The 14,262-nt window shown below is 31.6% G+C and overlaps 1 protein-coding gene across 1 annotated transcript in view; it reads right to left on the reverse strand.

Moving 5' to 3' along the window:
* LOC114341160 (zinc finger protein 420-like) overlaps positions 1 to 11,591 on the reverse strand; it is a 60,725-nt gene extending 49,134 nt beyond the window's left edge. Inside the window, exon 1 of the mRNA XM_050660067.1 lies at positions 10,289 to 11,591. Within this exon, the coding sequence (XP_050516024.1) occupies positions 10,289 to 11,591 (1,303 nt within the window). The remainder of the gene's footprint in view (positions 1 to 10,288) is intronic.
* Between the last annotated feature and the right edge of the window lie 2,671 nt (positions 11,592 to 14,262).

Raw genomic sequence — 14,262 nt, forward strand, 5'->3', positions numbered from 1 at the left:
GTCCACATCAAAAACAAGCTAGCAAGAAGTCTTAACAATAGCATAGGTGAATACCAGTGTGGCTTTAGAAAAGGAAGAAGTACTATAGACAACATCTTTACTTTAAGAGAAATACAAGCTGAGAGCTATGAATATAATAAACCAACAATGGCACTCTTCTTAGATTTTAAGCAAGCTTTTGATAGAATAAAAAGAAAAGAAATATATAAAGCGTTAAAAAATCTAGAAGTTTCACCAAAAATAATAAGAATGATAAAGCTTACACTTACGAAAACAGAAAATAAAGTAAAAGTTAATAACAAACTAACAGAAAATTTCGAAGTGAAAGAAGGAGTACGACAAGGGGATCCGTTGTCATCACTGCTATTTAATGTAGTATTGGAAATGATAATAAAAGAGGCTAATATTAACAGATCAGGACATATATATCACAAAAAACATCAATGTTTGGCATTCGCGGATGATGTAGTAATTCTATCCAGAAGCAAGGAACAACTAAAAGAGGTAGTAGAACGACTAGAAAAGGCAGCTCGAGAAAAAGGACTTTATATAAATGAAACAAAAACTAAGTATATGGAATGGACCGACAAAAAATTTAAACAAGGGCAATATTTAATGATAACAACGAATGAAGGAACAATGTATAAATTTGAAAAGGTAGACAGATTTGAATATTTAGGGACCTTATTTTCTAGTAAACCAAATATCCGGAATGAAATACACAAAAGACTAATGTCAGGGAATCGTTGCATATATGCACTCAATAAAATACTCAGAAGCAAAAATATATCCAAAGCAGCTAAATTAAGAACGTATAAAACTGTGATACGACCAATAGTTACGTATGCCTCAGAAACTTGGACTATGACAAAAACCGAGCAATCAATGTTACAAGTATGGGAAAGAAAAATACTTAGAAGGATATTTGGGGGAAAAATAATCAACAATCAGTGGACACGAAGAACAAACAAGGAGTTAGAAGAATTGTATAAGGAGCCTAATATAATTGCAGTTGTAAGATCACAAAGACTTAGATGGTTAGGACATGTCCAAAGAATGGCCCAAGTTAGAATGCCTAAAATCATGTTAAGCGCTACAATAGGTGGTAAAAAGAGAAAAGGAAGACCTAGGACCAGATGGAGCCATGAAGTTAATGATGACCTGAAGTATCTCAATGCAACCAATTGGAAAGAAAAAGCGAAGAACAAGCAAGAATGGAGGAAGATTGTAAACCAAGCCATGAGCCTGCTTGGCTCGAAGTGCTAATGTATATATATATATATATTTTTTCATTTTTTTTTTTTTATGTAAATTTTTTTTTTTTGGATTTTTCCACATTCTCTATTTCATCTATTTTATATATATATATATATATATATATATATATATATATATATATATATATATATATATATATATATATATATATATATTCAGCAATATAAACATTAACATAATTATTTATATAGGGTGCTCAAGAAATTATTTTTTAAATTAAATTGGTTCAAAAAAGAAGAATGCATGAAATTTATTTAATTTAAAATACATTCTATTGCTGTCAGAAGACAGAAAAAAAATGGTTTTTGATAAATGAACATTGCTTTTCGCTTAATTTTAATGTTCGAGCTGTCACCCATCTGCCCCTTGACAGTTTAAACATTATTTAATTTAAGCGAAAAACAATGTTATTTGTGAAATAAACACATTTTTTCTATTTTCTGAAATCATTAGAATGTTTTTTGAATTAAATAAATTACACACATTCTTCTTTTTGCGTCGATTAATTTATTAAAAATAATTTTTCTTAGACACACTGTATGAGTAATTATATCAATGTTTATATTACTGAATAGATAATTGAATAAATAACCCTTCAAATGAGCTAGTACACGACTCCCATTCTCATTTAAAAAATTCACCGATTACGTCATCACGTTCAAATGGATGACGTCATTAGTATGATATAAATCATAATTCAAAAATAAAAGTCGGCCTGTCTTAGGATTTATCCTGAATGTCGCTGGTTTACGAAAGGACGAATTTATTCCAATCATTTGCACCATACTGTATCCAATATTAGTTATATTAATGATTATACACTATTTTACTTGGAAAATAAGCCACAATATAAGTTGAAAAAACAATTCATTTGACGTTTCGACTTCCACTTGTGAAAGTGATAGGTACCTATTAATATTTTGTATTTTGATAACGATTTCCGAAGTGGAAGTCAAAACATCAAATAAATTGAATTTTCAACTTAAAGTGTGGCTTATTTTCGAAGTAAAATAGTAAATAAAGTAAAATTTTATTAATAGAGAGTACCTATCTATACAGTATTTCAAGGTCATTTTTCACTTCAAATTTATCATTATGATGTGTGTTTATAATAAGTATTGAGTTTCATTTACTATCCTTGATCTTTGGGAACCGCGTGAATATTCTTTTGCAGATATTAAAACGTGAAAGAATAATGGCAAATGGCAACAACAAAAAGCAATGTTTGGTTTCATTTTAATGAACTAAGAACAAACTCGCTGCAATTTTTGCTCCAGGTGTTTTGCAAGGTTTGTAGGTTTTGCAAGTTTTAAAAAGATCAGAAAATATTTCCAATTTACACGCTTATTAAAAATAAAAACATGGTGGAGTTTTTTTTAATCAAGTAAACGAAAGAAAAAACGAGAATACGAACAAGAGTGAAGACAATGAATCGAAGATCAAGATTTACTAAATAAATCTACTTTAAAATATACATACATATAATATCTTATGTCTGAATGGTCAATATTAATGAGTGAGATAAAATTAAATTATTAGAGAAGAATTTTTTACCAAGCATCAAAAACAAAATTTGATTAAATTATTAAAGTTTTGTATTTTGATAGCGATTTCCAAGTTGGAAATTGAAACGTCAAATACGTTTAATTTAAAACTTAAAATGTGGCTTGATCCCATGTCACAAGAAAAAAACACCTCACGTCTACGTCCATGCAGATAAGGACACCTGTTGATGAGTAAAATATTTCTTGGATTCTCACCCTTCCTTGGACGTAAATATATAGACCAGCGAAGTGATTCACAGTGTTCAAGGAATTTGTTCAACTTAGTCGCTCGTAAATATGACCCATAGACCGGAGGTATATTGTTACCGAGGCAAATTTTATGAGATCATCTTCCTTTTTCCCTTATGCACATTGGCAAGGCATACCCAATAAAAATGCCCCCGGTATAAATTTAGTTTTAAAATTTAACATTGTTGCCGATTGTTCTCAGCTCAATTTGTAAATGAGTCGCCTTCAATTAAAAATGGTTGGACTAATGTAAGTTCCTAGAAACAAGTCAAAGAATAAAAATGCCTGATGAGCTATGTGGCGATGAAGATGTGAAAAGTTGAGAATGTGCACAAAGTAGTCGTGTTCAGACTATTAAGGAAATCAGGGACATATTTAAGGCTAAGAACAACAGCAAGTTTGGATTTTTGAATGGAGAATGGTTGGGAGAAGGCTGAATCGGAAATAAGGCGACTAACTGGTTTTTGCTCTCCTGAATTAGTTTTGGCTCAATAAATCAAGAATAAACTTTCAATAAGTAAATTCTATTAAAAAAAATATCAATAATTTCTTTATTGTTCAGTATATTAACAGTCTAAACAATGTAATTACTCGGATACACTGTTACACTTGTATTTAACCTACACTAGCACTACGCAGTCATCTTTTCAGATTCGTAATATGTCTGCGTTTTAAAAGGTGTGTCAAAACGACATTGAATACAGAGTTGTGTGTTTTCATATGATTATTTAAATTAGAACTTTGTGAAAACTGTTTGTTGCATATTCGGCATGTGAATGGTTTTTCACCACTATGCACTCGCATCTGTGTATTTAAAATTTGTTTCGTTGAAAACTGTTTGGTACAAATTTCACATTCAAATGGTTTTTCACTAGTATGCACTTTCATATGATATTCTAAACCAGATCTTCCGTTTGGAGCATATTTGGCATGTGAAAGGTTTTTCACCAGTATGCACTCTCATATGTGATTGTAAAGTAGAACTTTGTGAACACTGTTTGTGTAATTTTTGCATGTGAAATGTCTTTCAACAGCATGCACTCTCATATGATATTTTAAAGTAGAACTTTTTGAAATCTGTTGCATATTTTACATGTGAAAGATTTTTCACCAGTATACACTGTCATGTGTAAAGTTAAATCTGTGTTTGTTGAAAACTGTTTGGTGCAAATTTCACATTTAAACGGTTTTTCCCCAGTGTGTATTCTCATGTGTACTTTTAAAGAACCTTTTGTTGTTAATTGTTTGGAGCATATTCCACATTCAAATTGATTTTCTGCGATGTTCACATCCGTGGTGGCAGTGAAATTTTGGTTCAAAGTATTTCCAGTACATTTTGATAGGTTACAAGAGACACCTAAAATAATAAATACCTGACAAATCAGTATAATGTAGCGAAAAGAAACTAAATAAAGTATCATTTAGGAAAAGTCAAATTTAATGGACCTTTATCATGTATCAATTTCGCAAAAAACTATTTTGGAATTTATTGTGTGACTTTTATGCTATACAGTGTGTCCACGGATGGGTTGCCCAAGAGGAAAGACTTCTTTATTTTCAATTTTCTTCAAAAAGTTTTGCTTGTTTTAAAACCCCATAAAACGAAATAAAATTCAAGCTTTTCAGAACCTGCTTAATTTTGTAACCAATTTTATGTAAATCCCTATACATTTTTGGGGTTCGAAATTTTTCAAGTTCGAAATCGTAACAATAAACTAGTGTTGCTAAGCTACAATATAGTTTAGTAACTGTCAACTCAGATAAATAATTTTCGAGTATAATATCACAAGAGAGTGAGAATAAATTGAAAATAATGCGACCGTTTTTCGAAAATTTGTTGTCTGGCAATAGACACGAGAGCCCGCAAGGCTCGAGTGGCTATTGCCCAATGACAACAAATTTGAGTAAAAATGAAGCATTATTTTCTTATTTATTCTTACTGTCGTGTGATATTCGTAATATTATTTTTTAATACGTATATTATGAATATTTTCTTAAATGTGACAGTTGTCAAAACTAGGAAACTGGTTGCCATTAAACAGAAACAATCTATAGTCCGTCTAGAAAGTATCCGGAATTTTATATTTTTCTTAATTTTAATAATTTCCTTTTTGTAACATTTTAAGACAAAAGTAACGCATCAAGTAGGTCGTGCCGATAGTAGGTTATGCACAAAATCGCATGACAACACTACCTGTCAAATATTGTTGTTTGTAAACAAACTTAAGATTTATGAAATAATGTCGCAAGTAGAAAAAAGAAAAGTGGTGGAATATTTGTATAGAAGGGTGTCCGAAACGTTAAAAAATTAGTGCAATTGACTGAACTCGGAAAAAGTGCAGTGTATGAGACAATAAAGAGGATAAAAAATGGCATAGATATGAGACATATACCAGTTTCGGCTAGACCGCGTAAGATTCGCGGAAACATTTTTAAATGCTTTAGTGGCTTTAGGACGACAAAATCCGCGCCTAGGGTTTCGAAAATTAGCGAACAGATTTGGAAATCAACGAAGAATAAAAGTGTGCTCAGAAACTGTCCGCATGTCACTGAAAAAGCAAGGCTACATATCAAAGAATCCAAAAAAAAATCTCTACAATGACACCTCTGCAAAGGCAACGAAGAATAGATTTTTGTCAACGTTTTCGAGAAGATAATTTTAATAATGTCTTTATATCTGATGAAAGTTGTTTCCAGCTTGGTGCAAATCATCTAAAAGTCCTATCAAGAAAAAATGTTACCGTTCAAATTTACAAATTTCCCACTAAAATAATGGTTTGGGGAGCAATATCTCAGAGTGGTGCTACACCTCTCTGTATAGTTAATGGTACTGTTGATAGTGCGAAATATTGTGACATCCTAAATGGTGTTCTTCTTGAAACGGCTCATGTTTTATATCCAGAGGGGTGGCGTTTTCAGCATGATAATGCAAGATGCCATACTCAAGCTTGGATGCAAGAACACGAATTGGCAACAATTCCATGGCCAGCAGCATCTCCAGATCTTAGCCCCATTGAAAACATATGGAAACTGATGAAGATTGAAGTGGAACGAGTGAACGAGCAGCGCCACGAGATAAAGAAGGTTTGATTCGGTCAGTTTTGCAGGCCTGGAACACCATTACCGAAAATTATGGCCTTGGCCTAGTTTCGGATGTACCTGGATGTTTAGTTAAGTGTTTAGGTTTAAATGGAGGTTGTATAAGTAAATGAAATGAATTAGTTGTTGAAAGTTTATATTTGAAGTGACAGAAATAAATACCGCAAAATTATAATTCTGCTTTCCTTTTTCCGGATACTTTCTAGAAAGACTATACTTAAAAAAATTCTATCGGTAATTTTCTACAGTAGATAATTCTCAGTATAATTTTAATCTGATTGGACAGAATTAAACACGTGATCAAATATCTCACTATACGATTAGAAATTAAAATTATTAAAAAATAATCGACTAAAATTTTAAATTTTTGATTAAAAAATGACAGATAAATTCTTTGTTGAACGCTTAACATTGTCGAAAAAAATGACAATTGGAAAATTATTTATCGGAGTTGACATTTACTAAGCTACATTGTAGCTTAGCAACACTAGATTATTGTTACGATTTCAAATTTAGTGCAAAAATTTATAGGAATTTACATAAAATTGGCTAAAAAATTAAGCAGGTTTTGAAAAATTTGAATTTTATTTCCTTTTATGGAGTTTTAAAACAAGCAAAACAAAACAAATTTTGTGCCGGTGAGTGTATGTTTTTATATAGGTTAAATAAAAATACAAATTTAGTTATTTCTTTAATTTGATATTGTTACTTTTTAAATAACATAATTTTTTTTCTTTCTATCGTTAATTTATTTAGAAACGCTTTTTAGACCGGGCTGTAACGCCGCCCCCGCTAGAAAAATTATTCCGATTAGATTTTTGTGCACAAACTTACTCAAAAAGAGGTCCTTATAACATATCCACAGAGTACCGGGCGGAGCCGTGGTCGAAAAATTGTTTAAACAATTTGGATCACTCTGAGCAAAAAGGTCTCTTGTTATTTTTCTTTAAAATTGATTGCTGTCGAGTTATATGCGATTAAAAATTTGAAAAATGCGAAAATTGGCATTTTCAAGGCTTTTAAAACTCGATTAAAAATTATTATTATGAAATTCAAAAAGTGACCAAATTACCGTTAGCGGAACTATTTCGATTAAATTTTTTTGCACAAACTTACTCAAAAAGAGGTCCTTATAACATATCCACAGGGTGCCGGGCGGTGCCGTGGTCGAAAAATTGTTTAAACAATTTTTTTAAGTAAATTCACAAAAAAAATTTTTTTCATTGCGAATGATTTTTTTTTAGATAATTTAGGTTATTCTGAGCAAAAAAGGTCTCTTGCGATTTTTCTCTAAAATTGACTATTGTCGAGTTATATGGCCATTTTCGCATTTTTTAAATTTTAAATCGCGTACTCGTAACTCGACAACAATCAATTTTAGAGAAAAATCACAAGAGACCGGTTATGCTCAGAATGTCCCAAATTATCCAAAAAAAAATTGTTCTAAGTGAAAAAATTATTTTTGTGAATTTCTTGATACTGTGGCTGATAATGAATTACTTCTGGTTCGTTTACAAAGGTTACATTCTTTTTAGGTACCATGGTTTTACGAATTTGGTCAATGTGACGTTTTAAACAATAGCCATCATCAAGTTGGACTTCGTAATGTAACAATCCATACTTTTTAACAATTGTGCCAAATTTCTAAAGTTCCTGGTTACCTTGGTAATACCGTACTTGTACTCTCTCCCCCACATTTAATTGTCTTGCACCATTGGGTTGATTTTCTGATCTTCTAAGTTTTGGTGGACGTAGTGCGTCGAGTTTGATTCTTAAACATCTGTTCAGGTACATTTCAGCTGGTGATTTTCCACAGGAAAGTGGTGTCGCTCTATATTTTAAAAGAATTTCTTGTACTTTCTTACTCATGGGTAAACGATCAGTAGACATAGCTTTTAGTCGCATTTTTAGGGTTTGAACGTTTCGTTCAGCTAAGCCGTTTGTAGCAGGATGACCAGGAGCAATAAACTTTTGAAAAATACCATGAGTTTTTGAAAAATTTTTAAATTGATCACTTACAAAAATTGTAGCGTTGTCTGACACCATAACCTGAGGATATCCGTGAGTAGAACATATCTCTAACAGAAGATCGATGGTTTTTTCTGATGTTGGCGCATCCCTAAGAATTTTGATTTCAGCCCAGCGTGATTTAGCGTCAACCACAACAAAAAAATAAAAACCTTGGAATGGACCCGCATAATCAATATGGATGCGGTCCCAATTTTCTGTTGGAGTATCCCAGTGGTGCAGTGGAGCTTTTGAAGGTGATTTTCGAATTTCAGCGCAAGGTTGACATGACTTGACCATAATTTCAATGTCTTTGTCAATGTTTTTCCAATAGCAATACTTTCTTGCAAGTTGTTTCATCTTTGTAATACCTATGTGAGTTCTGTGGAGTTCCGATAGGACCAGTCGTTGGAGTTGAGTTGGAATAACAATTCTCTGACCTTTAAAAAGGATCTCGTCTTCTAAAATAAAATCATGTTCATTTTGATTTTGTGATTTTAAATCAGATTTAATTCTTGATAAAATAGGATCTTCGTCTGTGGCATCTTTGATATTTTGATAGGTTAGATCGTATGTTGAAATTTCTTTTATTGACTCATGACAGATAGATTTAATTTCTTCGTTGAGAATTTTTTCTAAAGAAGATGAAGGTTGATTGATAGAAGCTCTAGAAAAACAGTCGACGTTAACGTGATCAGAAGATTTTCTGTATTCGACTTCGTAATCAAATCCTGATAAAAATGATGCATATCGAAGTAGTCTAGCAGAAGTCATTGAAGGTAATTTTGAATTTTGATGAAAAATTCTCGTTAGAGGGCTGTTATCAGTGATGAGTTTAAACTTACGCCCAAAAAGATACATGAAGAAGTGATTTACTGAAAACATAATTGCAAGTGCTTTTCTGTCTAACTGACTATAATTTTGTTCACATTTGGTAAGAGATCTTGAAGCAAATGCGATAGGCCTTTCGATTCCATCAATAACATGAGATAGTACCCCTGCAACACCGGTTGGACTTGCATCACAAGCTAATACTACGGGAAAACTTGGGTCATATGGAATTAGAACTTGATCACTCGCAATTTCCTCTTTTAATTTGTTGAAAGCTGTTTCACATGAATTATTCCAAATAAATTTTGCTCTTTTCTGTAAAAGTTTCCGTAGAGGGTACGTTTTAGTTGAAGCATTAGGAATGAATCGGGTATAATACATTACCATACCAAGAAACCTTCGAACTCCATCCACATCTGTGGGACGTGGCATGTCGAGAATAGCTTGAATCTTTTTTGGAGACTTTAATATTTCGTTGTGCTTGATAAGATGACCAAGATATTCTGTACTGGTTTCGAAAAAAGCACACTTTTTGCGATTAAGGTGTAGATTGAACATTTTTAGTCGTTGAAGGCATGCGTCAAGATTTTGTCGACATTCTTGTTTACTGGATCCATGAACAATAATGTCATCAAAGTATGAGTGAGTTTTTGATAGACCAGATTGAATTTGATCAATAATTCGATTGAACTCTGAAGGGGCAGTTTTAATTCCAAAAGACAGTCGATGCATTCGATATGTTCCTCGATGTGTTGATATAGTTTGGATAATACTGCTCTCTTCGTCTACTGCTAGATGAAGATATGCTTTGAACAGATCCAATCGACAAAAATATCGTGAATCTTTTAAGCTGTTCAATATATCTTCGATTTTTCTGATTGGATAGTTTGCGGACACAATTCTCTCATTAACATCAATTTTGTAATCTACACAAAGTCTCACACCTCCATCAGCTTTTCGAATAACAACCAGTGGTGAACCCCAATCACTATGGTTGACTTTCGATATAATTCCTTGAGCTTCTAAGTTGTCAAGTTCTTTCTCAACTTTCTCTCTAAGAGCATACGGTACATCTCGTTCTTTAAAATAGACTGGCTTGGCATTTTTACGCAGTTGCAAATTTACTTTAAAATTTGATACAAGTCCAATTGATTCTTCAAATATGTCTGAATATTTTTGAACAAATTCTTCTTCATTAGCCGGTATATTTTTGATTTGTCTGATTCCTGTTGAGCTATCGATGTCTTGAAGGTTAATGTTTAAATGTCTTATCCATACACGCCCTAATAAGGAGTCTAATTCATCAGGAACTACGTAAAATTCTTCTGTTGAAATTTTATTTTGATATTGTATTGATGTTTTTGCTTTCCCTAGGGGATAAAATACGTTTTTTGTATATGATCTAAAGGCAATATCGGATTTTTGAAGTGGTAAATCAAGATCTAGTTCTTTAAATTTTGATTCTGAGATGAGTGTAAATCCTGCTCCAGAATCAACTTCAAATGTTGCCGGTTTGTTTTTAATAAGGACTGTCACATAAAACTTTTGAGCATCCGTGTAAGATTGATTTTCATAAATATCTACAATTTTATTAATGCCAAAAGTATCCTCTGGTTCTGTTTCGCTGGTTGATGGTTGATATTCATTAATTAGATGATGGGTCGAGTTAGTTTTATCTTTGTTTGCTAAAAGCGTTGAAATACAGACTAAAATGACGTGACCATATTTTTTACAACCTTTGCAAAAAAGTCGTTTAGGATTGATTTTACAGTTTTTAACAAGATGTTGCTGACCACATCGTAAACATCGATTGTCTATCCCCAACTCTTGAAAATTGATTCTTGATCCAGACTGGGAACGCTTCCTATTATAAGACGCTGAATTTGGTCTCTGTCTAGATTTATTGATTTGGTTGATATTTAAAGAATTGTTACTTGATGAAAATTCTTTACTGTCGATAATTGAAGATTCTAAGATTAAAGCCTTTTCTTCTAATTTTTCAAATGATTTTTCATTGGATTCCAGCAGACGTTCTCTAATTAAGTTATCATTGATGCCTCGAATAAACTGAGCTCGTAAAAAATGTTCAGAAATGTTTGCCTGACATTCGCACGTAGAGATAAATTCACATTCAAGAGTAGCTTGTTTTAGAGCAGTAGTATATTCGGAAATTGACTGATTTTCTTGTTGATATAAGGAAAGAAATTTATGCTGCAACACTAAAATATTTTTCTTTGGATTCAGGCGATTATCAAGTTTCTTTACAATGGTGTTGTAATCAAAATCTCTAATTTTGTGAGGTGCAACTAAAGATGAAAGCATTGAAAAAGTTGCAGAGCCAATAGAATTCAATAGTAAGTCTAAAGCAAATTTCTTGTCATCGAAAACGTGTTTGATTTTAAGGTAGTTTTCGTAACGTTCTATGTAAATTTTGAAGTTTTCTTTTTGTTCATCAAAATTTTCGAATAGAGGTATAAAATTATTAGTATTATTTGAATTTGAAGTACTTGCCAAACTTTTATGCAGTTGATTTAAAGTTTCCTGGTTTACCATCATAAATTGTTTAAATTGATCTGGATCCATGTTTGATATGTAGTTTAAAAATCTGGTTATTCAATGATTTACCTCGTCGCCAATTTGTTATATCTGCAGATTGAATAAGTAGAACATTTCGATAAATATATTTTGACAACTAATAAAATATGAACTGACATAACTACATATAACATTACATAACAACTGCTATAAATAGAGGAGGATACTATAGTGTATATTAAAATACCCTAAACAAGGGTCACAATACAAAACGTTTTCGGATTAAGGAATCCATCATCAGTGTTTAAAAGCCAAAATTTGCATGCCTGAGCCACCAAAATGTATAGGGTAAAAACCCTTTAAATGTAAATCATAAAGTTATTTTACATATTTATATAAAATTCAAAATAATGACAAAAATCTCGCCAGGACCTTGAAGGAGTTTAAAACTTGATTTGGTCACTTTTTGAATTTCATACTAAGTAATAATTTTTAATCGAGTTAAAGCCTTAAAAATGGCCATTATCACATTTTTCAAATTTTTGTTCGCATACAACTCGACAACCATGAATTTAAGGCTATGGGTACATAATTCGCACATATTTTACGGCTATCCCTACCTTTTCTGTCTTTACATGGCAAATTACGTGTAGTAAAATTCACACTGGTATGGATATGTATTACTAGAATAGATAGATATTACTAGAATGTTATTCTACTTGACAATGTCATAACTAGCTTAAAGAGATGGCTTTTGAATGTTCTTGGATAACTGTTATTTTTTGTATAGTTGCAAATTATTAATTCAGTTAATACTCGTAAATGTGATAATTTTTTCACTAGCTATGTATTCAGTGATTGTAATAATTTATATGTACCTACAACAAAAACTAATACTCAATCGAGAAAAGAGGAAAAGTGTTAAAGTGATTTTTTAATAATATATTGTTACTATGGAACGCTTACAATTTTGGACATCTTTAACAACAAAATACTTGGATCACAGAATATATCTTAATGTATTCTCTGCTTGTATCTTCCATAAATAATACACAATAAATAACTTTTTATAAAGTTCACCTCTTAAATCAATTATTTATCAAATACACTATAAGCTGTGAGCTTCGCTGGTGTCGCTCCTAGCGGACTACTAATTCAACTTTCACCGGTAATTTTTAAATTTATTATTTAATTGGTATCGCTTAATATTTACAACGCAAAAAAGTAATTAAATTGTAATCGATTTTTTTAAGATTTTGCTAATCATTTTGACGTTCGATTGACAAAATATGAATTTCTTACTTCGGATACTTTCACAATTATCGTGTAGATGGCGCTAAGATTATAATAGATTAATAGAACATTAAAAAAACTTAAATTCAGTATCTAAAACGTAAGTATATTTAAGGTAAAAATATATACCACAGCTTTGACCAACTAATATGTTTTATAATTAATGTTTTTAATTTTAATTTTAAATTAATCACTTTGACATTTATGTCAAATTTCCGGTAAAGGTTTACAGACTTGTCACTACTGGCGCTCGCGAATTTGTAAATATCCCCTCTACGTACGAGCTCACAGCGTATACATATATCAATATTATTTAATCAACAACTAAAAAATATTCCCGATTCATGTCAAATAATTATTTAAAATTGTCACTGATTGTCAGTGTCTGACTGGCAATATTCTATTCGACTAAGTGCGTTGTATGACAAAGATAGATTTTGGAAAATATTACCACGGACATTGTGTTCATTTTTTTCGAATCCTGAAAAAATTAATAAATATTTTTGAAAAATCTAAACGCAGAATGAAAGACTAAATTATTACCGATGGCCGAAAGTCCCTTAGAATAAATAAAAAGTTTAGTTTGAATGAGATATTTGAAATTAAAAATAACACTAAATTTTCTCTTATAGTCCTGTCGCCAGGGGGGGTACAACGGCCTCCTGTATTCAGATGGACTTACCCAAGTTTTTTTTATGTATTTTGACCTGTAGAACACGAATTTTTTGGGTAACAGTTGATCCGCATGTCGATAAGATTGTTATAAACCAAGAAGTTGAGGAATCACATAACAGCGATTTCTCGCAAAACAAAACATTTTTTTGTATTTTTTGGGCCATTCTAACCAAAAAATGTTCCTACAAATTTTTTCGTATGATGCATAGTTTTCGAGATAAACGCGGTTGAACTTTCAAAAAATCCAAAAATTGCAATTTTTGAACCCGAATAACTTTTGATTAAAAAATAAAATAGCAATTCTGCTTACCGCATTTGAAAGTTCAAGTCAAATTATATCGGTTTTAATTATTTGTATTGCTAAAAAAAGCTATAAACACCTAGTGCTTGAGTGATGTTTTCAATGATCTCTCATTTAAAATCGAACGAGTAGGTAGAAGAGGTAAAAGTGCAAGCGGGGCTATTTCTACGTAGCATGCATTAAAACGCATGTATTAGGCACGGGAAACACTATGTGTTTATAGCTTTTTTTAACAATCAAAAAATAAATTTTTAGCAATGCAAATATTCAAAACAGATATAATTTGACTCAAACTTTTAAAGGCGGTAAGCAGAATTGCTATTTTATTTTTTATTCAAAAGTTATTCGGGTTCAAAAATTGCAATTTTTCGATTTTTTGAAAGTCCATCTGAATTAAGAAGGCCGTTGTAACCCCCCTGGCGACAGGACTATTAGTTTTTCACCCCTGTA

This window comes from Diabrotica virgifera, chromosome 9 (genome assembly GCF_917563875.1).
Source record: "Diabrotica virgifera virgifera chromosome 9, PGI_DIABVI_V3a".
NCBI lineage: Eukaryota > Metazoa > Arthropoda > Insecta > Coleoptera > Chrysomelidae > Diabrotica > Diabrotica virgifera.